Source organism: Molossus molossus, unplaced genomic scaffold, assembly GCF_014108415.1.
Source record: "Molossus molossus isolate mMolMol1 unplaced genomic scaffold, mMolMol1.p scaffold_m16_p_13, whole genome shotgun sequence".
In the NCBI taxonomy this organism is placed as follows: Eukaryota; Metazoa; Chordata; class Mammalia; order Chiroptera; family Molossidae; genus Molossus; species Molossus molossus.
Window position 1 is genome coordinate 72,449,422 of NW_023425348.1, and position 23,200 is coordinate 72,472,621.

The 23,200-nt window shown below is 46.7% G+C and overlaps 1 protein-coding gene across 1 annotated transcript in view; it reads left to right on the forward strand.

Annotated features, from left to right (window-relative positions):
• KIAA1549L (KIAA1549 like) overlaps positions 1 to 19,879 on the forward strand; it is a 107,640-nt gene extending 87,761 nt beyond the window's left edge. Inside the window, exons 16-20 of the mRNA XM_036259001.1 lie at positions 6,019 to 6,369; positions 12,736 to 12,833; positions 15,098 to 15,246; positions 16,995 to 17,146; positions 19,549 to 19,879. Of these exons, the coding sequence (XP_036114894.1) occupies positions 6,019 to 6,369; positions 12,736 to 12,833; positions 15,098 to 15,246; positions 16,995 to 17,146; positions 19,549 to 19,830 (1,032 nt within the window). The 3' untranslated portion in view covers positions 19,831 to 19,879. The remainder of the gene's footprint in view (positions 1 to 6,018; positions 6,370 to 12,735; positions 12,834 to 15,097; positions 15,247 to 16,994; positions 17,147 to 19,548) is intronic.
• The last annotated feature ends 3,321 nt before the right edge of the window (positions 19,880 to 23,200 follow it).

Genomic DNA, 23,200 nt, shown 5'->3' on the forward strand with positions numbered 1-23,200 from the left:
TTCATGTGCATAGAAAACATCTGGCAGGACAGACGTGAAGGTCAAAATGTTAACAATAGTTATTTCTGGTGATAGGATTAGAGTGGATTTTCATTTTCTTTCTTTTGCTTATCTGTGTTTTCTCATTTTCTACCGCGAGCAGACATTCCCTGACTAATTTTTTAAATTTATTGTTGAAGTATATCTTGATTAGTTTATTCGAATGGTTTTAAAAACAATAATTCCTCAGTGCTTCTCAGGAAAATTTGGTTGGAGAAGGAAGTATGGTAAACTCAAGTTAAGGAGGTTTAAAAATATATTCTCTGTCCCAGATACGGCTCCTGACCTTGTACCCAAGCCAGCCATCTGCCAACACTGAGAGGCTTGTCTTTGCTCTTGTCTCCCCACTTTTGTCAAATAAAAGCAGAAAGTACTTTTAGAAATACGCAAGTTAGGGAGAAGGACTTGGAGCAGGTGGAGGCAGCAGACAAGGTATGGCTTATCTGGAAGGCGGGTAAAACCAAGCAGACCTCCAGCGTAGGGGGTCACACAGATGGAAAGCCGGGCACAGGCTGGCACGTCACAGGTCCTCAAATGGATTTAAGCACCTCTATGTTACGTTAATAATTAAACACCTCTTCCACTTAATAATTACCGTTCTCAGCTGTGGGGTAGCCATGGATCACATAACAGAAAGCGTTCACCCACCAGGCACCAGCAGAGCCAAACACTGCCAAGAATTGCAGTGGGGAAATACTGGCTAATTTATTATGAATGGCGCCACCAGGAGACAGGAAGTTAATGCTCAAACGTCCGAACTCCACACTGGCGTGTGGGTTCCAGACCATATAGGACAAAATCACAAGACACCATGGATTAGGGATTTGGGACTGTGCTGGCAGCTGATTGGTCGGAGGTAAGGTAGAGCTAAGGAATCATTTGTTCAGGTCTTGAGGACAGCTCTGAGGTCTCTTCCGGTGTCCCTCTGTCTGGTTTCATGGAGAAGTAGCCTTTGGGCTCAGGAGCTGAAACATAAGTTAGGTCAAGATGTTATCTTTAGCCTGCCAGAGGTCGGGACCCTTTGACCTGTGACCACTAGTCAGGTCCTGGCTACTGTTTTCTGCTGCCTGGGGAGGGGGAGGGGTGAGGGAAGGAGGGAGGGAGAGAGAGAGAGAGAGAGAGAGAGAGAGAGAGAGAGAGAAATTTCTCTCTAGAGGGATTTCTAGAGCTAGAATTTAAAACTAAATTTAATCAGTCAGAAGGACCCCCGGTTTCAGTTTGAATGTAATGATAAGACACTGATTCAACCCTGCAGGAGCTCCCCTCTACGGGAGAAGGCAGATAACAATAGTGCTAGCAGCTAATGTCTACTAAGTGCGTATGTGCCAGACACTCTTCTAAATACCTTAATATTTACATATTGGTGCTTTCATTCTTATAGTAATCTATGAGGTAGATTATCCCAATGATTATTTTTATTTTTATTTTTTTTAAAGAAGTTGGATTTTATTTTTTTTATTTTTTTATTTTTTTTATCCTCACCCGAGGACATTTTTCCATTTTTTGTTCAGATAGAGCGGGAGGGAGAGAGAGATCGACGTGAAGGGACACATCGAGTGGCTGCCACCCGCACCACCAACCAGGGCCGAGGACAAACTGCAACCGAGGTACGTGCCCTTAGCGGGAACCGAACCCGGGTCTCTCTGTACCGCAGGTCGACGCTCCAACCACTGAGCCAAACCGGCCAGGGCCCCAATGATTATGTTGTAGTCTGTTTTCCTGGTCACAGAAGGGTGTACCGCCCTCTGTTGGAGCCATGTGTGTGGCATGGTAATGGATTTGTTTGTACATGTAATGGGTAAGAACTTGGGTGCTGGATTCAGATTCTCTGGGTTCAAATCCCAGCTCCACCAATTACGGGCAGCATATTTGATCTTTCAATGCCTCAATTACTTCATCTGTAAAATGAAGATAATCATGCTTATTACTGTGAGAAAAAAATTGAATATGTATATAGCACTTAGAACAGTGTCTGACACATAAACTGCTAATAAATGTTAGCTGATATTATTATTGTTGTTGTTGTTTGTCTTCTCCTATAGATTGGGCGCTCCTTGAGGGCTGAGTCACTAACTTATTAATTTTTGTATCTACAACTCTCAACCCAGGGCCTTTTACAGGGTAGAAATAAATAATTACCTGTTAAACGAAAGGACAAACTTATGAGTGTTCACATGTTTCAAGGTGGTGAAGGAGGTTATTGTTGGGGGGCCTTCATGAGAAGACATCAGAATCCCCCAAGGATGATGACAGTAGATGAATCTGGGCCCTTCTAGAGCAGATGGAGTCCAAGAAACAGTAAATATGAGAACCAGAAGGGACTTCACAGACTATAGTTTTTTAGTTCATGTGATTTCCTGTGGTCGTGCAGCTTCGTGGCATTGGAGGAAATTTGTAAGGGAATATGGGCCTTTTATCTTAAGCTCAAAACCCACCCCATGGGAAATTGGACAGAATGTTTTATTTTGGTTCAATTTCACAGAGCTTTATTGAATGCCAAGTGCATTATGCTAAGCTCCTGAAAGACAGAGGCGAGATGAACTCGAGGAGAAACTGAAAAGCCAAGTGAGAACAATGGAAAGACAGTTCTTTAGATCAAATCTGTTGAGGTCATATTTGGGTTATGACTCTGGGCCCTCAAGTTAAAGGGAGCCCCTCTTCCCCCATGCGAAATGGCAACTATGAGAGGAAGCGGAGGTCAGTTTCCACTGGGACGTTATACGGTAGATGCAGCAGGATCCTGGAGAAAGTGTCTTCATCTCCCCAGCGAAGGTAATATCTCCCACCACCTTACTCAGAAACACCCCCAACCCAACCCAGCCCCTCTCGTGGGCTGGGAGAGTAGGAGAGTGGACAGTTATTGCTGAGTATACTTTTGCCCTGGTTAAGGCACAACTGTAAATTCACATAATATAGATCCACCGGTATGACTGGAAATGCACAGCATAGCTCCAGGGTGGGAAAATCATAGCTCTCCCAGTGCCATTTATCTTCCACCTGGGGAGAGTTCAGCATTAAGCATCCATTATTTATTCGGGAGGCTGGGGATGTAGGGAGGAAGGGCGGTGTGTGGGTAGCAACCAGCATTGACAGGGAAATGTAGGAGGCAATGTAGTGCAGCAGGACGTACAGGGACAGCAGCTGGGAGAGTCAGGCTCTGCCACTACACCTCTGGGCAACTCTGGCTAAGTTACTTAACTACTTGGGCCTCAACCTTCTCATCTGTAAAATGGGCTTGAATTGAATGGTCTCCAACAGTCCCTTCAGGCTCTGAAATTGAGTTCAGAATGTTCTGTGCATTGTGAAGAAAATGTTTTTCAGAAGCTGCATTCACTACCCTAGAAGGTATCACCAGGCCTCCAGGAAGCACATTTCCCTAAAGAACCCCAATGCAGAAGAGCCCCAGTGTACCCCTCAGCCCTGGGTTTGTGGGGTTTGTGGGCACGCCTCCAGGCATGCAATGTCTTTGAGTTCTTATTATCACAATGGTAGTTTTGCTTTCTACTCCATAATTTATCCTTGCTTTGTTAATATAAAAATAGTTGATGTTATATTCTAAATTACTTGCTGTAGTGCTTGTTGATAAATCTAGACTGGAAGGTTGACAGAGAACCTTATCTTTTGATCTTGAACTATAGACAAGCCCTAACCCTGGCTGATTACAGGAAATATTTAATTTCTTTTGTGTTCTTTTTGTATTTTTTATTTCTTCTTTTATGAGCATACTAAAGAAAAGGAAACACATTTTTAAAATATGAAAAATAACAAAAGTCTGGCCTTCTGTGTATAGATTTTAAGGAGGAAAGGACTTCCCTTTAGGAATGAGTTCCCTGATGATGTTTCCTTGTTATTTATTCTCATATATTGAAGTACTTTATGCATAGTCAGTACATGAGAAATATGTGCAGTTGAATGAGTCAAAGCAATTATAATGACAATTATGATGATCATCAGCATCTCCTATTACTGTGTTTTTACCATGTGCTCCTGTTCTAAAATCTGTACATGTATCATCTTATTTAATCCTTACAAAACCCTTGGAAGCAGCTCTTATTATTATCCTCATCCTACAGGCAAGAAAACTGAAACAGCGAAAAGTTCAGTAAGTTCCTGGTTGGAACGGCTGCTCTGCCGTCTTGTTCCCTTCCGGCTTACCTGCTAGCTGGCAGCTGTCTGCCCGGCCCAGCAGCCGCGTGGCTGTGTCTCGTTAGCAGTCGTGTTTCTGGCTTCTGCACTGAGGCTTCTTGGTCACTGTTCCCTGGGACATCTGTGGGAGCCCATTCCACCCACTTGGCACCCACACAGATCTCAGTGCGAGGACAGTCTCTGGGGCACCCTTGACTAACAGAGGATCAGAGTCAGAGGCCAATACGCTCCCTGCCTATTAGTCACTTAGCAGCCCTGTACGTTATCAGATCAGGTGTTAGACACAGAGAGGGAGAAAGAGACCACTTTCACATAAATTTTATTATAGTATATTGTTATAATTGTTCTATTTTGTTATTAGTTACTGTTGTTAATCTACTGTGCCTGATTTATGAATTAAATGTCATCATAAGTGTGTATAGAAAAAAAACAGTATATACAGGGATGAGCAAAAGTAGGTTTACGGTTGTTCGTATGGAAAATAATACAATACTTAATAAGTAATAATGCAAAGATAAACTCTGTGTTATGTGTACTCACAACTGTAACCTACTCCCCCCCCCCCCCCCTCCATGTAGAGTTCAGTACTGTCTGTGGTTTCAGGAAGCCACTAGGGTCTTGGGATATATCTCTCATGGATAAAGGGGGGACTACTGTACTTAAGTAATGGATGGAGAGCAGGGTGGCAAACTGATCTATGCCAATTTATACTCACAGAACTCCCAAGTTCTTTTAGCCAACAATGGTAGCCAGAAGCACGCTTGAAACGGTTATGGATTAACTACTTTCCCACAGCCTCACCATTGGGCTATTGCAAAAGCCAGTCTCGGACCAAAATCTGCCACAAATGAAGACTCGTTAAATAATCATTCATTAACAGCCCTGGCTGGGTAGCTCAATTGGTTAGAACATTATCCTGATACGCCAAGGTTGTGGGTTTGATCCCCATTCAAGGCACATATAAGAATCAACCAGTGAATGCATAAATAAGTGGAACAACAAATTGATGTCTCTTACTCTCCCTACTTTCCCCTTCTTCTCCCCCTCCCTTCCTCTTTCCCTAAACAATCAATCAATAACAAAAATGTAATAAAGTAAGCATTCATTAGCAGGCAGCCATGAGCCAGTCTGTGCAGCCTGCTCTGGAAGCTGATGAAGTCCTAGCTCTCTGGCCATAGATACTGCAGCTGTTCCCTAAATGAAAGGTTCACTGGAGAAAGGCAGGAGGACATTCGAGATACTGGGTCTCAAACTTCATCAGGCATCAGGATCTCCGGGTGGGTTTAAGGCACAGCTGCTGTGCCCGTCCCCCAGAGCTTCTGATTCAGTGTGCGTCACACCTTGAGATCAGTGATCTCCAGGCAGGTTTTGTTATTGTTTCTGAAATTAGCATTAGGCAACCAGCAATGTGCTGGACCCAGGACCATTTGGAGAGGTAGTCTAGAATCTAGAGGGCCAACCTTTGGAATATAGACTACAGAATGTTCTAGATTCTTTTGCCTAAAAGGCATAAGGGCAGAGAAGGTCCCCCAGAGGTTTTAGAACACCATTAATGTTATTAATGAAAAGCCACTTCCCATGGTCATTATGCTAATTTGCCAAACCTGTGGCACTGCTTGAGCTGTGGGTAACTGAAGTGCCCAGGGATAGCAGGATGGCCTTACTGATACAGTGACAGCTGACTACCCTATCGTGTGAATTTCTGGACAGGGCACCTAAGGTGTAATTCAAATCAGCACCGTCCAAGCTGAACATTTTTGAGTACATTACTGGCAACACTAATGGAAAGGGAAGTCAATTAACATGTCTATGGGCTTTTGTTTGATCCCACAGACTGAGCCTGAAATCATAGAGGAAACCAACGTTGACAGAGTTAACGAGCCCCGGGGCTACGCCAGGTCTCGGCAGGTGAAAGGCCACTCGGAGACCTCCACGCTCAGCTCCCAGCCCTCCATCGATGAGGTCAGGCAGCAGATGCACATGCTGCTGGAGGAGGCCTTCAGCCTGGCCTCGGCGGGCCACGCGGGCCAGAGCCGGCACCAGGAGGCCTACGGCTCAACGCAGCACCTGCCCTACTCGGAGGTGGTGACCAGCGCTCCGGGGACCATGACGCGGCCCAGGGCTGGGGTGCAGTGGGTGCCGACTTACCGCCCAGAAATGTACCAGTACAGTCTGCCCCGGCCGGTAAGTCAGACATCCTGCCTGCCTGCTATTAGCAAGTCAGTCCTGCCCAGAGTGTCCCAACAGGGCTTTCAAGGGGGGTGGGGGGGACTTCTAGTGATAAAGCATCTTGAGATTTGGAGATGGAACTTTGCTGGGCTCTCATCCGGTCCTCCACCCATGTCCAAGCCTAAGCCATTTAGTCCTATGGGCACAGGCACACAGGAATACATTTCAGGATGAATTTCCTTTCCTATTATCTCTCCTGTGAAGGGCTGACCTCATTCTTCATGCACTGATGGTTTCCTACATTTCCAAGTGTGAGGGCCTATTTTAAATGTCAAAACGCATCGCAGAGCTGCCTGTTAGGGGGTCCGTGTAGCCTGGTGGTTCAGAGCAGACGCTCAGAGGCAGGGGGTTTGACTTTGAATCCCAGCTCTACCATTCACTGGCTTTGTCACTTGGGGACGTTACTTAAATTCTCTACAGATGAAATTAACAAATAAAAATAATCTACTTCCCAGGGTTCTTGTAAAGATTAAACGAGTCGATGCATGCAAGATACCAGAAGAATGCAGGCACATAGTACATGCTACAGAAGTATCAGTTGTGATTATTTCATTTTGTGATAACTGCACTTCAGTGTTGAGAAAGCACCCAGTGACAAAAAGCTTCCCTGATTTAAACAACTATTTTAATTAGTTTGCATTGTGTTCATTATCATGGCATCCACATCTATCTCTTTTAAAAGACAGACTTAATTTTGTAAGCCATAGACCATAATAGACAATGCTTTGTGCATGTATAGATTCCACCCTTGTAATATTTCATGGCCTATCATTAATAGAGTTTTATAAATTGTCATAGTGATATGTAATTACATAATAAAAACTAACATTTATTGAGTGCTTCACTGTTGCAAGGTACCGATCTAGGTGTCATGTGTATGTTACCTCATTTATTAGTTCTTACTACAAGCCTCTGACACAGATACTGGTTTTATCCCTATTTTACAGATGAGGAAACTGAGGTTGCACAACTTGTTCAAGTCACACAGCCGGAAAGGGGCAGAACTAGGGCCCAAAGCCAGGCAGTCGGGTGCCAGAGCCCATATTCTTAAGCAGTTGCCTTTCTGCTCTGCGCTGTGTTACACTGCCATCCATATTATTTCTTCCACTTGCTGTAGACTCTTTGGGACACCTATGGGCTTGTAGAGCCCTGGAATAACACTGAACCACCCTCCACCTGCCCAAAGCCCACACGGCACTGGCACTTAATAAATTGCTGTTATGCTGTGTAACTGCATAGTCTGCACACCATTGTGAATTTCCTTACTGTTCTCCTTTGCTCCAGATCCCCCTTCACCCCCAGATCACTGAGGTCTTCCCTTGACACTGCTCCTAATCCCCTCTGTCTCTCTTTCTCTGTCGGTGCCCTCTCTTGGAATGTTCTTCTCTAGACTAACCTGCCCCTGTTGAGTAAGCTTTAGCAGGAGAGGCCAGAGTTTATTTGAAACTTAACCTCTGGGGCAATGGTGGCTGTGCTTGGGTGGGGTCACCATCATTGCAGGCCCTTGTCAGGTACAGAATTTCTGTTTGGTGCCTCTGCTTCAGGGTGGTCAGATCCTGAGACTCTGACTCGTGCTGATTAAGCTCAGAACAACTGCTTTATTGTTAAGAATACTAACTCACAAACCTGCAATGAGAGGCCAGATGACCAGGTGGGCCAGGTTTGTTTGCTGGTCAGCAGTGCCTTTCATTAGTAAATGGGCAGTTTGGGGAAAGTGAGATATTATCAGAACAACTGGGTGGTCTTGAAGTCATCGTTCCTAGTCGGCAATAAATTATACCAGAGTATAGTCAATAAAGGAAGCAGGATGAACACGGGGCATCCTTTTTTGTTTGCATCTCATTTTCTGAAATCTGGGTGGAATAATGCAAAATTCTTAATATAATATTAAAGTGAACACAGAAGGCTTTAGGGCAATGCCCAGATCTCAGCAACACAACTTTGCCTCTGCTCTCAGGGAACTTGGCTGGACACAGTCAAGAGGGGCTGCCTCCCAGAAGCGAGTCGGCACCTCGGGGGCCACCACTGGCCCCGCTCCCATCAGTCTAGCGTCCAAATCCTTTTTCAGAAAATTTAAAAAATTCTCACTGTACTTACAAATCTATCACCTTAATATACTTTTCCATGACAGTCATATTACACTTTTCCACTAATTGCACATTAAATTAGTACCTACTTTAATGGGGGAAGAAGGGATTTTCTCACTGAGATTTAGAAAACACTCTAATGTTATCACACACGGGGTGTGGCAAAAGTAGGTTTACAGTTGTGAGCACATGAAATCCAGTTTATTTGTATTATTATTTATTAATGGTTGCATTATTTTCCATATGAACAACTATAAACCTACTTTTGCCACACCCTGTATGTACTACCTCTTGAGTGTCTGTCCCCTGGGAGAAGTGGCCTGTATCCATTCTGTATCGATTCACACTGACGTCGGTTTCATTGGTTCATCCTTCCTGAGCTCCATGCACTCGCCATGTCTCAGGATTTCCCCCCCTCTCCCGATGAGTGACCTTGGCCAGTGACTACACCTCTGAGCCTCAGATTCTTCAGTCATAAACTGGTGACAATAAGATGCCGTGGAAAGGATGAAATCTGCGTAAAATGCTTAGCACCGTCCTGGCACCAAGCGAGCATCTGATCTTTGTTTGCTGAAATTAAAGTGCTTCGTGTGGTGCCTAGCACACTGAATTACTCGATAAATGATAGTCATTAACATGAAAATATTCTCTCCTTTTCACTGGGTTCCACTGGTAATATCCCTTTCCCCCGACAGTTCTGAGATGACATCTTCTCCTCCTACTCTGGGACATTCCTTCCAGAGCATGCTCTGGGTGCCCAGCTCTGAGTTCCAGAGAAACTGCACTTGTGTTTAAAGATGATTCTCAAGAACTACTGGACCCCTCTGGCTGGAGACCAGATTCTGGGCATCGTGAAGAGATCTGGGTTTCAGAGAGAATTACTTAAACAGGATGAGTCTTCCAACCAATGACAGGCAAGAAGATGCCACAACCATATCCGTTATGCTCAATTTAACAAAATCACCTAAAAATTTCATTGTGGGATATATGCACACTTAGATGGTTCCATTTGTCACAATATGGGGTTGGTGGTTGTGCCAAGAAGGACAAAAACATCAGCATGACGTACTGGAAAAATGAGGGCAGGAAAAGGCTTGAGAAATAACGCAACAGAGAGCGGGGCCATCCAGCCAGACCAAAATCAAAGGCAGTTCTTTGGTTATTAAGATTTGTTTGTTTTCTTTTGCTAATAGCACATGTGGCCCGATTTTCATGAAAGGAGAAAATAGGTAACAATACATAGTAGAAATGATGGTTCTTAACCCAAGTTCTTACTGAGCCCCCTTGTGCCATGATAATGAGGAAATCAATAGAAAAGGGGGCAATTTAGAAGGATAACTATGATTACTTTTCAGCTTCCCAAAAGGAAGCGCTCTGAGTTCTGCCGGAGGATAATTGGAGGCTGGCGGTTCCATGCTGATGGCATTTATATCATGGAAAAGGTTACTGCTGGCAGCTTGGGATTTCTGTAATGCATTTTAAGAGCTCTTTGATCATGTTTTACCCCTAAATCTGTGAAGAAACTGGACTCAATACCTAGTGACCAATCGAATTTCGCCAGCAGCCATCATGGGTCTGTGCCAAGTGGAGGGAAAACATCCATGGCCTTCCTGGTGGTGTCAGAGGAGGGGATTCTGAGAAAGCCACAGGTTATATCTCCCCCTACAAGTGCTAGAGGCTTTACAGAGGAAACTAACAGTAATAACAATAATAACAATAACAACAGCCCTAGATGGTGTGGCTCGGTGGATAGAGCATCGACCTGCAGACCAAAGGGTCTTGAGTTCGATTTCCAGTCCAGGGCACGTAGCTGGGTTGCAGGTTCGATCCCTGGCCCCAGTTGGGGTCATGCTGGAGGCAACCAATTGATGTATCTCTCTCATATCGATTTTTCCCTCTCTTTCTTTCCCTCCCTCCCTTCCACTCTATCTAAAAATTCAATGGAAAAATATCGTTGGGTAAGGATTAAGAGCAACAACAAAAAGAACAAAAAACAGTCTGTTGAGCTTCCTGTGTACCTGGCACTAAGCTAAGGTATTACCTCTTATCATTTAACAACCACCCATGAGGTCAATTTTATTATCCCTGTGTACTCAATTGGAGAAGTAAAGAAACTTGCCCAAGGTTACACAGCTGTGAAGGGAAGAGCTGGGGTTAGAACCTCGAGCTGTCTAACTTCACAGCCCACGCTCTTTCCAACCCCCTGGCCTGCTGGCCGTAGGGAGGTCCTGCAGGCTCTGATGAGAACTCGAGTCTGCAAAACTTCAGTGTGATCTTCTCATAAGGAAGCTCACCCAATTTGAGGGGATTCTGTCCTTCCCTTTCATTGCCCCCTGTAAGGAAGACATGTCTGTTAGGATGAAATTGAGAATTTTATTCTTTTTTTTTCCTTCTCTCCCCTCAAAAACAAAGCAAAATAAAAAGACCTCTCCCCAAACCTGTGCTCACAATGAGCTGTGCAGACATACCAGCTACGAGTTTGCACCCACCACAGCGCTCGAGTTCAAGAAGTGTTCATTTCTTGCGTTTCTCCAAATCAAATTGGAATCTGTTCTGAGTGTCCCTCTGTCTAAGTAGGTGGGGAACTCAACATCAGTTGTCATTGAACTCCCTTCATTTTTGGTTACACCAAAGTCACTGGTGGTTTGATGAAGTTGGGTCACCAGGAGAGGGTCCATCCCCAGGCACTGTTCATGGGGCATGGTCCAATTCTAAGGAGTCATGAAGGTGGGTCATTCTGTCATGCCTGGATCCTTGCCTTTGGACTGCCCTGAGAAATTCCTTCTGAAAACCAACTGAGCACCCCCTTCTCTGTTTTGGGAAAGTTACGTGCTTACTTATTGGTTTGTTGATAATAATGGAATGCAAAGCTGCAAGGACATCTAGGACAATGATTTTCACATTTTCAGCAAAACCTTAAGGTTCAGGAAAGTCCCCAGGCTATCACTGTGCAGGTAAGTGAAGGGCCAAATTCACCAGGGCATGCACCACCCCCCCCCCACACACACACACACACATACACACACACCTCAGCAAACTACAATAAAACCATGAGCTGAAACCAGGGCTGGAAATAGTGAGTAGTAAGCAAATCTGAAAGGTGGAGTCCTTGAGATTTCCCTTATATCTTGCACTTCCCACTGCGCTTAAAAGGTATGTTTTACCCAGTGGGTTGGCCCTTATACGTACGTGGTTGCCATAATGCTGAAGGGAGAAGACTCATTCAGTTTAAAGAATCCTAGTTTATGGATTCTCTCTACTGCTGCTTTTTGTCGTGATGCCTTCCGTTTTAGTCTTGTTATCTGGTTCCCCAAGAGATCTGGCAGGCCATGACACCTAAAGAAAAAGGTGAATGAGAAGCACAAGGCAAGCTTTGTCTCTCTAGAGAGCATTTCTAGATTTTCTCTTGCTGAGAAGGCTGTGGCCTGGCTCTCTGATCCTGCCTGTCACTGACTGTCATCTTCTTATCCCCTCAAGTGTTGATTGAAGTCTTCACTTTCGCGAAATTCCAATCCTTTATCTTTGAATAGTACTTTATAGATTGCAAAATACTTACACATACCCTCACTTGCCTGATCTTTGCAGTAACCCCCTGAGCAAGGTATCTCTGCTCCATTTCAGAAGAGGACACTGAGGCCCAGAGAGTCCCCTGATTTGCTCAGGGACATAACATCTATTAATCAGCAAGCAGGCCCTCCACCCATACCTCCTGATTACAAGCCCACGGCTTTCCCCTGTTAAACTTCATTTCCGAGGGTGAGAAAGTAAGACACGATCAGTGGCTCATGCATCTAATATTTATTGATCATCTTTGATATACCAGGCATTGTTCCAGGAGCAAGGATACAGCTGGCAACAAAGTCCCTGCCCTTGTTACAGTCTAGGTGGTGGCAGATAATAAATAAACAAGCGATGTTAAAGGCGCACCAGGGAGAAGCAGCAGCACGTACAAAAGCTCAGGCGGGGAAGAACTTGGCACATTCAGTTGCCACGAACACTTTGCCAAAGAGCAACTGAAGGACTCCGTGGCCACAGTGTCCTGAGCAGAGTGGAGAGCGGTAGGAGATGACAAAGAGGGGCTGGAGACCATGTGAAGGAAGATCTGAGGGGGAAGTTTGAGGAAGGAAGGAAAGCCTGCCCCTCGGAAATTTGCTTCCCATTTAAATAAGAACCTGTGTGTTGATCGACTCTGGATTTGAACAGATCTCCCTCTATTTGCTTGTCTCTTTCACAGGCCTACAGGTTTTCCCAGCTTCCGGAAATGGTCATGGGCTCTCCCCCTCCGCCTGTACCTCCCCGGACTGGCCCTGTGGCGGTCGCTTCTCTCAGGCGGTAACACGTTTCCTTTCTTTGCTTTGTTTGGAATATGTGGGAAGGATGTGCTCCTGTGTACCCCACTGGCAACTTCCTTCTGCTGCGCCCATTCTGTGCAACACCTGTACAGACAACCATGTGCCCTGGGTACCCCGAGTACCAGGAGGGGAGTGGGGGACACAGAGGGCTGACTTTCTTGTCATTGTAAATAGAAAGTCTTGTAGAAGCCACAATTGAAGAAACCCAGTGTCAACTACCCCATACCCTGAAAGCTCCGTCTCTGATCTCGAACATCTAAACATTACTCCAGCTCGGGCACCTCCTGCCATGTGTGCACATCCAGGAGACTGTCTGTTATTCGGGGTGGTGTCCAGGAGGCCAGGGAGCAGCGTGTCTCTGCAGCCACCCCAACTCTTGACTTCCAAGAGGGAGGGGCTGGAAGCACATGAACATGTCCCTGTGAAGCATATTCCAGCATTCTCTTTGCTGTGTAATATAAAAAGTGCATGGTTTTTATGTATTTATCCTCACCTGAAGATATTTTTTGTTCAGATAGAGTGGGAGAGAGAGAGAGGAAGAGAGAGATAGAGAGAAACATCAATGTGAAAGGGACACATCGAGTGGCTGCCTCCTGCACGACCAACCAGGGCCGGGGACAAACTGCAACCGAGGTACATGCCCTTAGCGGGAACCGAACCCCGATCTCTCTGGACCGCAGGCTGACGCTCTAACCGCTGAGCCAAACCAGCCAGGGCAAAGGCGCATGTTTTTAATAAAGGTAGACAAGAAACACAAAGGTCATGGGAGAGGTTGAAATAGTTACGTCCAGGGCCGGGAGAAACATCTGGTCCCAGGAGTATATGCAGGCCACTGCCCTGGCCTTCTTACCCTAGCCTCCCTCAAACACACTAGTCACACCTTATCTGTGGACCACAGGTTTGAATTCCCAGGAAAGAAAAATGGTGTTCCCCTCAGAAACAACCCTGCCCTCATTTCCGGTGGTTTAGAATGCCCAGCTGTGTGTAGATACCACCCCTGGGCCCCAGTGGAGCTCAGGGTGGGGTGAGGAGCAGCAGACCGCGTTCCATCTGACCATCAGACTTGCCAGTAATGTGTTGTGTAACTCCAGGCAAATTGCTTCACCGGTCTGGTCCCTGGTTCCTTATCTGTAAAATGAGGGCCACACCCTAAATAATCTCAGAGGCTCTGGGATTCCTCAGAGGGGGCCAATGTGGGTGCAGGGCCCAGACCTCCTCCTGGGAAGGGTTTTCTGAAGGAGTAGCCGATGCCTGGAACAGTAGGAGGGAGGCCAGGCCGGTGGGAGAGAGCAGGCCAGAGAGGGAGGGAGGGATTGAAAAAGAAAGGGAGCCCCACCCCACACTGCTGAGCCTCCAGCACCCTCCCTCCCTGGGGAGCAGCACAGGGCTTCTTGGGTACTCCTGATCGTTGGGCTGGGAGGAGACCACATCCACCATGTGGTCGGTTTGCCCAAGGCCAGCATCGATTTCATCTCTTCTCTCAACCACCAGTCTCCTCCCGTGTCCTTCTGTACTGTCTGCCATCCTTACCAAATATCAGGAGGCCGCGGCCCTCTCTACAGACCCAGAGGTTTAGACTTTTGCTTAGAGGGTGACCCCTGTAGGCTGGCAGCCTGCCACCCAGCCTGGACTCTCTGGGACAGGGGAGACAGTCTGTGGCTGAAGCACGCTCCTAACTGTGGGAGAGGCTGCCCCTGAGCCCAGGCCGCCCTCTTCCGTGGCTTTCCCAGCACTGGGTGGAATTATGGCGTGTTAAATGGGCCAGATTCTCTGCTCGCCTGGGACCAAAAAAAACTGTTCTTATTCTAATGCCCGGGAAGAGCGAAGTGCTAGGCCCGTGCCTGGGCTTCCCAGAGTCCCGGCTCTTTCCTTCCTGCCTGCACAGTCCTCCCGGCCCTCGGGAGTCACTTGTCTTTGTGTCTGGAGGTGGGGAGCCCCCAGGCACTCCAAATGGAGCCTTCTCATTGGCTGTTGATGATGTCATCACCTCCCAGGTCGACCTTCCCCAGCTGATACCCAGCGCTAATTGCTCCGCTTAATTTTATGTGGAAATTAAGTATTGTGACTCCCCAGAGACATAAGAGCCAGCGCGGTGGCTGTGACTCGTCTGGGCGTGTTGGCCCCCTTCGTTATTTGGGGGCAAATCCTCATGGGGCTTGAGGGTCGCTGTGGCTCCCCAAGGTCCCGGCCCTGGCCGGCTGTGATCTGGGGGAAGCGACTAACGTAGCCCCTCTGCCCGCCCAGGTCCACCTCCGACGTCGGCAGCAAAACGAGGATGGGCGAGTCCGCGGGGCCCGAGCCCGCCCATCTGCACGACAGCGCCTCCTTCGCGCAGGTGTCCAGGGGCCCGGTGTCCGTGGCGCAGCTGGATCAGTCGGCTTTAAATTACTCAGGTGAGTGACAGGAGGAAAGCCTGCAAAAAGCCCGCTTCGGACCGGCCGCACAGAGCCCCTCGACCCCCGCCGTACCGCTAAATCCGCCCTCCACCTTCTGCCTGCCACCCTCCGGAACCCAAGCGACTGCGTTTCTGGAGAGCTACTGCTTTTATTTCTTAAAAAGATCTGAAAATCTGACAAAACATTAAGATATGTTACAGTCAGGGTATATGTTAACATTTTGCCAGATTTCAGGTTTTACAAAAGTTATTATATATTTTTTAGAGCATTACAGATATAACTTCCACCCCATCTCACTCCCCTTCTCCCCAGAGGGAATCACAGTCCTTAAGTCCTGACTATTAACCTTTTCCTGCGTATATACGACAGGACATATCAGCAATTTTCAACCTTTTTATCTCATGGCACACATAAACTAGTCACTAAAATTTTGAAGCACACCAAATATATATATATATTGCCAGTCTGACAACAAAAAAAAAGATATACTGTTAATTCACACCAGGACAGCTATTGTGTTGGCTGTTGTGATTTTTTCATTTGACAATAAATAATCAGGCCTTGCATGTTTTAACATCTTTTTTTTTTTTTAATCCTCAACTGAGGACATTTTTCTATTTTTTTTGTTCAGATAGAGTGGGAGGGAGAGAGAGAAACATCGACGTGAAAGGGACACATTGAGTGGTTGCCACCTGCACGACCCAACCAGGGCCGGGGACAAACTGCAACCGAGGTACGTGCCCTTAGCGGGAACCAAGCCCAGGTCTCTCTGGACCACAGGCCGACGCTCTAACCGCTGAGCCAAACCGGCCAGGGCAGGCATTGCATGTTTTAAAAATTCTTGCAGCACAACAGCTGAAAACCGTTGGAATATATTAATATGTATATATTGGAATAGTTATGTATTTTACATATACATAAGTGATGACAAGCTATACATTTCCTTTTGCACTTTGTTTACTTGATTCAACATTGTTTTTAAGATTTCTCCAGGTTGCTGGATACATATGGATCTAAACTGCCATGTGGTATTCTATTACATGATATGTCACAGCTTATCCTTTCCCTAGTGAGGGACAATTGGTTGTTTCCAATTTTTTATGATTACAAACAATGCTGGAATGAACACGGAGGTCTGTACATGCCCTGATTTTGTTTGTTCATTTATTTATTCAAACCTTACCTTTCAGGCTAAAACTGCAAGCACCCAGTTGTTAGCACTCATTCAAGCATTCACTGTGTCCAGACATTTCACTGGTGGATTCCATTCCTTTGATTGATTTTCTTGGCTCTTTAAAAAGATCTATCCTTCCCTGGCCGGTTTGGTTCAGCGGTTGGAGCATCGGCCTGCGGACCAGAGTCCCGGGTTCGGTCCCCACTAGGGGCAGGTACCAAAAAAAAAAAAAAAATCTATCCTCCTAGGAAGAAAACACCTGGGCACTGAGGTGTTCTTTCCTCTTGTCAGCAGGCTGAAGTGTTGGGCTGGGGCTGGGGGAGTTGGTGAGGGCTCAGTGAGGGGAGCCGAGCGATCATTTCTCTAGAGAGACAGGTCTGCGTCGCAGCAGATTATGCCTTTCATACTGACTGGGCTGGTGAACAAGACCGAGGCTACAGGTGGAGCCCCCACCCCCACATGGCCAACTCCCCCGGGCTAGAGCTCCCCGTTTCCCAGCTTGCCCAGCTTGTGCAGATGCCAGTCGAGCGGGTGGGGTGCTAAGCTCTCCCATGCCTCTCCTCCACGCCAGGTAATACGGTGCCGGCAGTGTTCGCCATCCCAGCTGCCAACAGACCGGGCTTCACTGGCTACTTCATCCCGACACCCCCCTCGTCCTACAGGAGCCAGGCCTGGATGTCCTGTGCAGGAGAGCACGAGCTCCCGGGCCAGTGGGCCGATTCGGTGAGACCCCCGCTGACTCCCTCACGTTTTCTGCCTGACACACTTCAGGGAGAGAGTGGGTGAGAGGTGGAGACTGACAGTGTCATCTCTGCCCCACTTCCACCAACCAGATGGCAAAGCCAGCCATTTTAAAGGTGACATGGTAAGATGGATTGTCCTTTGGTAGAGGAAGTTGAGACCTGCCAGGTTCGACCTCTTCCCAGCAGGGCAACCTTAGTCAAATAAACTTTTATAAGAGCTACCATTTGGGGGATATTTTCTTACGTGCTAGACACCATGTTAGATATTTGATTTATACGATCTTTTTTCATCTTCACAGCCATCCTATCAGGTAGGTGTTATTATTCCCATGATGTGTCCCACTTTGCTGATGAGGAAACTGAGGCCTAGTCCAAAGCCACGCAGCTTTTGTGAGGCGCTGTGGCCAGAATTCCAACCTGTCTCTGGCTCCAAAGCCTTTTTAAATTTGTTCCTCTAGCTTTAAAATTCTGTAAAAAAATGTCGATGAAATACCCGAAAATGAAGTATTAGAAACTCAAGACTGAATTACTTTGCATGTACCTCCTAAGGCTGTCTGCCAGACTTTCAGCTGAGGACTGTCTTGTCATCGTCCCCTGGTTTCTCCCGTCTTTATAATGAGGAGTATGTGGCTCAGTGGACCTGGCCAAGCCTGGACAAAAGAGGGGCAGCAACCCTGGCTGGTTTGGCTCAGCGGTTAGAGCGTCGGCCTGCGGACCAGAGAGTCCCAGGTTCGGATCCCACTAAGGGCATGTACCTTGGTTGCAGTTTGTCCCCGGCCCCGGTTGGGGTTGTGCGGGTGGCAACCAGTCGATGTGTCTCTGTCACATCGATGTTTCTCTCTCTCTCTTCACCCCTCTCTCCCTCCTGCTCTATCTGAAGGTAAATGCAAAAAATGTTCTTGGCTGAGGATTTAAAAAAAAGAGGGACAGCAACCAGATGCATCTGGATAGTCACATCCAAACCTGCCTCTGAGTCACCTGTCAAGGGCTGCTAAGTGAAAAATAATAATAAAAACAAACAAACAAAAAACAGGGGGGGGGGGAGCACATCTGATGGACCCTGGAGTGGGTTGCTCCAATCCCTGTGTGAGACCATCCTACATGGATAGGAAAGGCAGGCTGTCTCTCCAGGCTGAACCTGAGGACCCCCAGTACTGTGTGTTATTATTATTTTTCTTTATTGACGTTAGAGAGAGAGGAAGGAAGAGGGAGAGAGAGATAGAAGCATCAATGAGAGAGAATATCCATGGGCTGCCTCCTGCATGCCCCCCACTGGGGATCAGGCCCACAACTTGGGCATGTGCCCTGACAGGGAATGGAACCGGTGACTTCTTTTTTTTTTTTATCATCCTCACTCGAGGACATTTTTCCATTCCTTTGTTCAGGTAGAGTGGGAAGGAGAGAGAGGAAGAGAGAGAGAGAGAGAGAAACATCGATGTGAAAGGGACACATCGAGTAGTCGCCACCTGCACAACCAACCAGGGCAAGGGACAAACCGCAACCGAGGTATGTGCCCTTAGCGGGAACCGAACCCGGGTCACTCCGGACGCTCCAACCGCTGAGCCAAACCGGCCAGGGCGGAACCGGTGACTTCTTAATGCATGGGTCAACACTCAACCACCGAGCCACACCGGCCAGGCATGTGTGTCATTTTAGGGTTTAGTCTCAGCATTTGAAATCCATTCTAGAGTTAGGAAACATGTTGACACCCAAGGCCTGAGTCCCCCCCGGGCTCCACACTTTCCACCCCTACAGATTCAACTCAACCTTAGAGTTGGTACCTATTCTTATTGCAGTGATGGCCCATCTAAACATCATCATGGGGGGGGGGGGTGTGAATTTATTCTATATATACTAATTTTCCTGGTGATCAAAGCTTACCCCTTACTTTCTAAAATATTTTAAAATATATGTCATCTTTTATTTGGAAAATTCTGGAATGAATTCTATCCTTCCAACTCCTTTAAAAGAGAAACATAATTTAATTTGTCTTTAGAAAATGATTCAGCGTCATTATCATGGCTCACTGTACTAAAACGGCATGTGTCAGATGGTCTCTGACCGTTGTAGGTTTATTGCCCCCATCAGATATCTCCAAAGTACTAGAATTTTTAGATTATAGCACTTCTGTTGGATGGATTCTGCTTATACTAAAAAGGTGGCCGGGTAGATTCAGATGTAGACTCGGGTAAATTCCTACCGGCATATCCAGTGAATTCAAATGACCTATATTCTAACTCCAGGTTTTGTATCTATACAATGGTTTTCTTCTGAATCTTTTTCCTTGTTCTCAATCCACGCCTGCTTTCAGTGTCAGGTGTATCCTATGACTTGAGCCCCTTCCTGATCCCAGGCCCTCTCCTCTCTCCAACTTCTCTGCAGGTCCCCCTCCCAGGCTACATCGAGGCCTACCCCCGGTCACGTTATCAGCAGAACTCTCCCTCCAGGCTTCCTCGCCAGTACAGCCAGCCAGCCAGCATGCACCCCAGCTTGGAGCAGGCCCCTGTGCCCTCCACAGCCGCCTCCCAGCAGAGCCTGGCAGAAAACGACCCTCCCGACACACCCCTGACCAACATCTCCACAGCGGCCCTCGTAAAGGCCATCCGGGAAGAGGTGGCCAAGCTGGCCAAGAAACAGACGGACATGTTTGAGTTCCAGGTCTAATGCCTTAGCCCCATGGGACTTCCCGACTGTGAGGAAAGAGTTTTGGGGCTTGTCAAGCCTAATGTGTTGGGACTTGAGGCATAGACTGTGGGTGAGTCCTCCTCATCCTTAGTTTCTGACAAGGTGAACAGTGGGGCTTCTGGGAAACAGGAAACTCTTGAACAACTGGATTCTCAGCCTGTTCAACTGATTGTATGTCAAGAAGTCCCTGCTTGGGACCGTGTGTTTGATATTCTGTTATAGTAAATGTTTTCCCTATGGAGCCTTAGTCTCGAGAGACACTCGCTAATCTGCAGATTCCTGTTCAATGCCACATTTCAATAAGTCACCGAAAGGTGGAGGACAAAGCTCTGTCTTTGGTGGCCCTGCATGTCGCTCTGTTTCTGTGTTAAAGGCAATGCGGGCGTGTGATTAAGCACCAGACCTTACTCTCTCTCATTCAGCCATGACTGTAATTGTTAAAATCACCTCCAGTCTGTAAAGGAGACACTGACTCCAGCCAAGAAATGCGAGTCCTTTTCTTTTGAAGATTCATGTTCCAAGTCAGATGCATTGGATGACAATCAGTGCTATCAATGACTGTATCTATAAATGGTCCTGATGCCTGCCCCCTCCGCCCCATTAATTAAGCAAAAGCCAAGAAAGAGAGAAGATGAGAGGGAATGGCTGGTTTGTGTTGACGGGTTTTTGAAAAGGTGGTGTTATTCTGGAACCGGAGTAGCCTGCAAGGCGGAATCTAACCAAAAGAGAAGCGGTACTAAGAGCTTTCAGGATCCTACAAAAGAAAAACAGTTATTGGTGGAGCTTCTTCTTTGTCCTACAATGAAGGTGGCCCGAGAACAAAGCTTCTCTTTCTCTTTGGGGATAACAGATACATTGACTTTTAGGAGAAAAAATCTCCGTCCCTGCAACAATGATGTCCAGCCTGGGCTGCCGAGTGATACGAAAGGAACTAGTCATTGATGCCTGCCAGAAGCAGCAATAGTGGATCCGGTCTCCCCAGCCTGCAGCCTCTGAAGCTTCTGAATATAGAAAACCTGTTGATTTGCGTTTAAATGTAAATAACCTTTTAAAAAGTGTATGGAGGTAGCCAATCCCCTTCCTCCCCACTCCCTGTGGTTAATGAACACTGGAGGACATTTGCTGAAATGGCAGGGCTGTTGACCTTGGGAGGGTGATGTTGCAAGTCACCCCCCTGCAGTGGCCAGTCGGCCTCCAGGGCTCTGGGTGCGCAGCGTCTCGCAGCCTGAGGCATCTGCCGCAGACGGGGCCTCGGGGAGAAAAGGCCAGTCTTCTCACCAGCTTTGGGGGCCCATGCATGACACCGAGAGCTCACTTGGTTGTTGGAGAATAAGGTCCGGTCCTGCCTTCATCCAAGACCCATCTCGCTTCAGCTGTATCCATTGCCCAAGCCCATCTTCCCATTCTCCTCATGAGTTTCTTTGGTCTTTACTGAGAGAAGGTGGAAATTTAAAAGTTGAGAGAAGAGTAGGAACGGAACTGGTTAAAGTGGGAGATTCAAACTGACAAAGCACAGACTTTTCAAAGAAGCGGTTTTTATTTCCCAGGGGCAAATTGCTCTTCCTGGGATGTTCCGGAGCTGATGCATCATGGAATTCCCCAAAAGCCTCTTGTTTGGCTGATCTTAGGTAGTGTCTTTGGTATGCTGGTTGATATTTCATAGTGTTAGTTTTTTGTTACTTAAAAAAAAAAAATCAGCTATAAATAAAATGTATTTTTGTAATTTTCACATGTATATATGGTATATTTCTACCAATGGCCAGTTGTAATCCCAAACCTAAATCAGCTTGCAAAACACTGTGGACAGTGCAAGATTTTATCGACAGATTAACACAATGCCTAAGTCTATCCAAATTGGTATTCAATGCACTTGAATGAACAAAGAGCCAAAGAAACTCAGCCTTTTCATGCAAATGGTATGAGTCTGATAAAGTCAGCTACATTGTCCCGCCTTATCAATAATATTAATATTTCATCAGTGCAATGACATCAACCCAGTACTTTGTCTACTTGGTAAATGCCTGGAAATGTTGTATGTGAAAATGAAGTTATAAGATCTTAGTGTAATTAAAATATGTGCACATGCTTCAAAGACAGTGTCTGAGCTTTGGATGTGCCAGTGACTAAGAGAACGAGCCTTCGGCTCCAGCTTGCTAAGAGGATGGAGAAACAAGTCATTGAGGTCTTTACTGAACCCATGAAATACCGAGTTAGTCAGCTGAGACACAGCATGCTTAATCAGAGACTCCCTTAAACTAGACACCACCACTTTAAGAAAGTATATGGAAGGAAAACCTTACATTGAAAAGAGGTCAATCTGTTCATGGTTTCCCACTCACGGGGAGACAGCGCCATTGTTTGATATTCTATGACTAAGATGTGGTCTCCTCTGTAAGGAGTCTCCTGATCTCACGGAGGTGACAGATACCTGGACAACTGGCTCAGAGAAAAGGCAAATGGTCAAAAGTGCTTCATGGAAGTTAAAATAGAGTTCCATGAGAGCCCAGAGGTTTTGTGTTCCTCATGACCCTCCAGACAGTTGGGGAAGCCTCCAGGATCCTGGTGACCTCGGAGAAGGAAGCAGGAGTCCTGAGAAGAGAGCGACCTGCCCAGGATTCCAGCCCCGCCTGCTGATTCATGATCCGACCTGCTCCCCACTTCACCACGCTGCCTGCGTGCTTGTCTGTGGTTTCTTGAACTATGCTAGGAAATTTAAAAGGTAGACAAGGGTCATATGAGACATTTCCTAAGTTCTTTGGAAGAAAAAAGACGATCGAATATGTAAAGAACTTCAGATGCAGTATATAGAGGACAATGCATATGTGGCATAATAAACATTTTTGGAATTCGTTTTGATGTGAGTTTTCTGCATTCAGAAAAGAAATGCATGTTGGCTTCTTCTAGAGCGTACCATTGAGGAAATGGTGTTCTCAACTGCTGTTCAAGACTAGGGGTATGTTCCTCTCAATGCTATGTATTCAAACAGGGGGCGGGGGACTGTGGCAGCCTGTCATTGTGAGGTAGCAGGTTCCATGCTCTGCCTTGGGGTGGCAGCCCCGTGGTGCGGGAAGTCTGTTGTGTGTCCTGGTACCTGTGATCTGAGATGGAGTGTCACCCATGGAGCAGGAAGTTGAGTGTGCCATGGACTGAATGCTTGTGCCCCACCCCCACCAGTTCATGTCGAAATCCTAAGAGGTGGGGCCTTGGGAGAGACTTAGGTCATGAGTATGGAGCCCACATGAATGGGATTAGTGCCCTTATAAAAGGGACCCCCCCCCCCAAGAGCTCTCTTGCCCTCTTTTCTGCTTGTGAGGATAAAATAGGAAGTTGGTGGCTCTCACCAAAACCC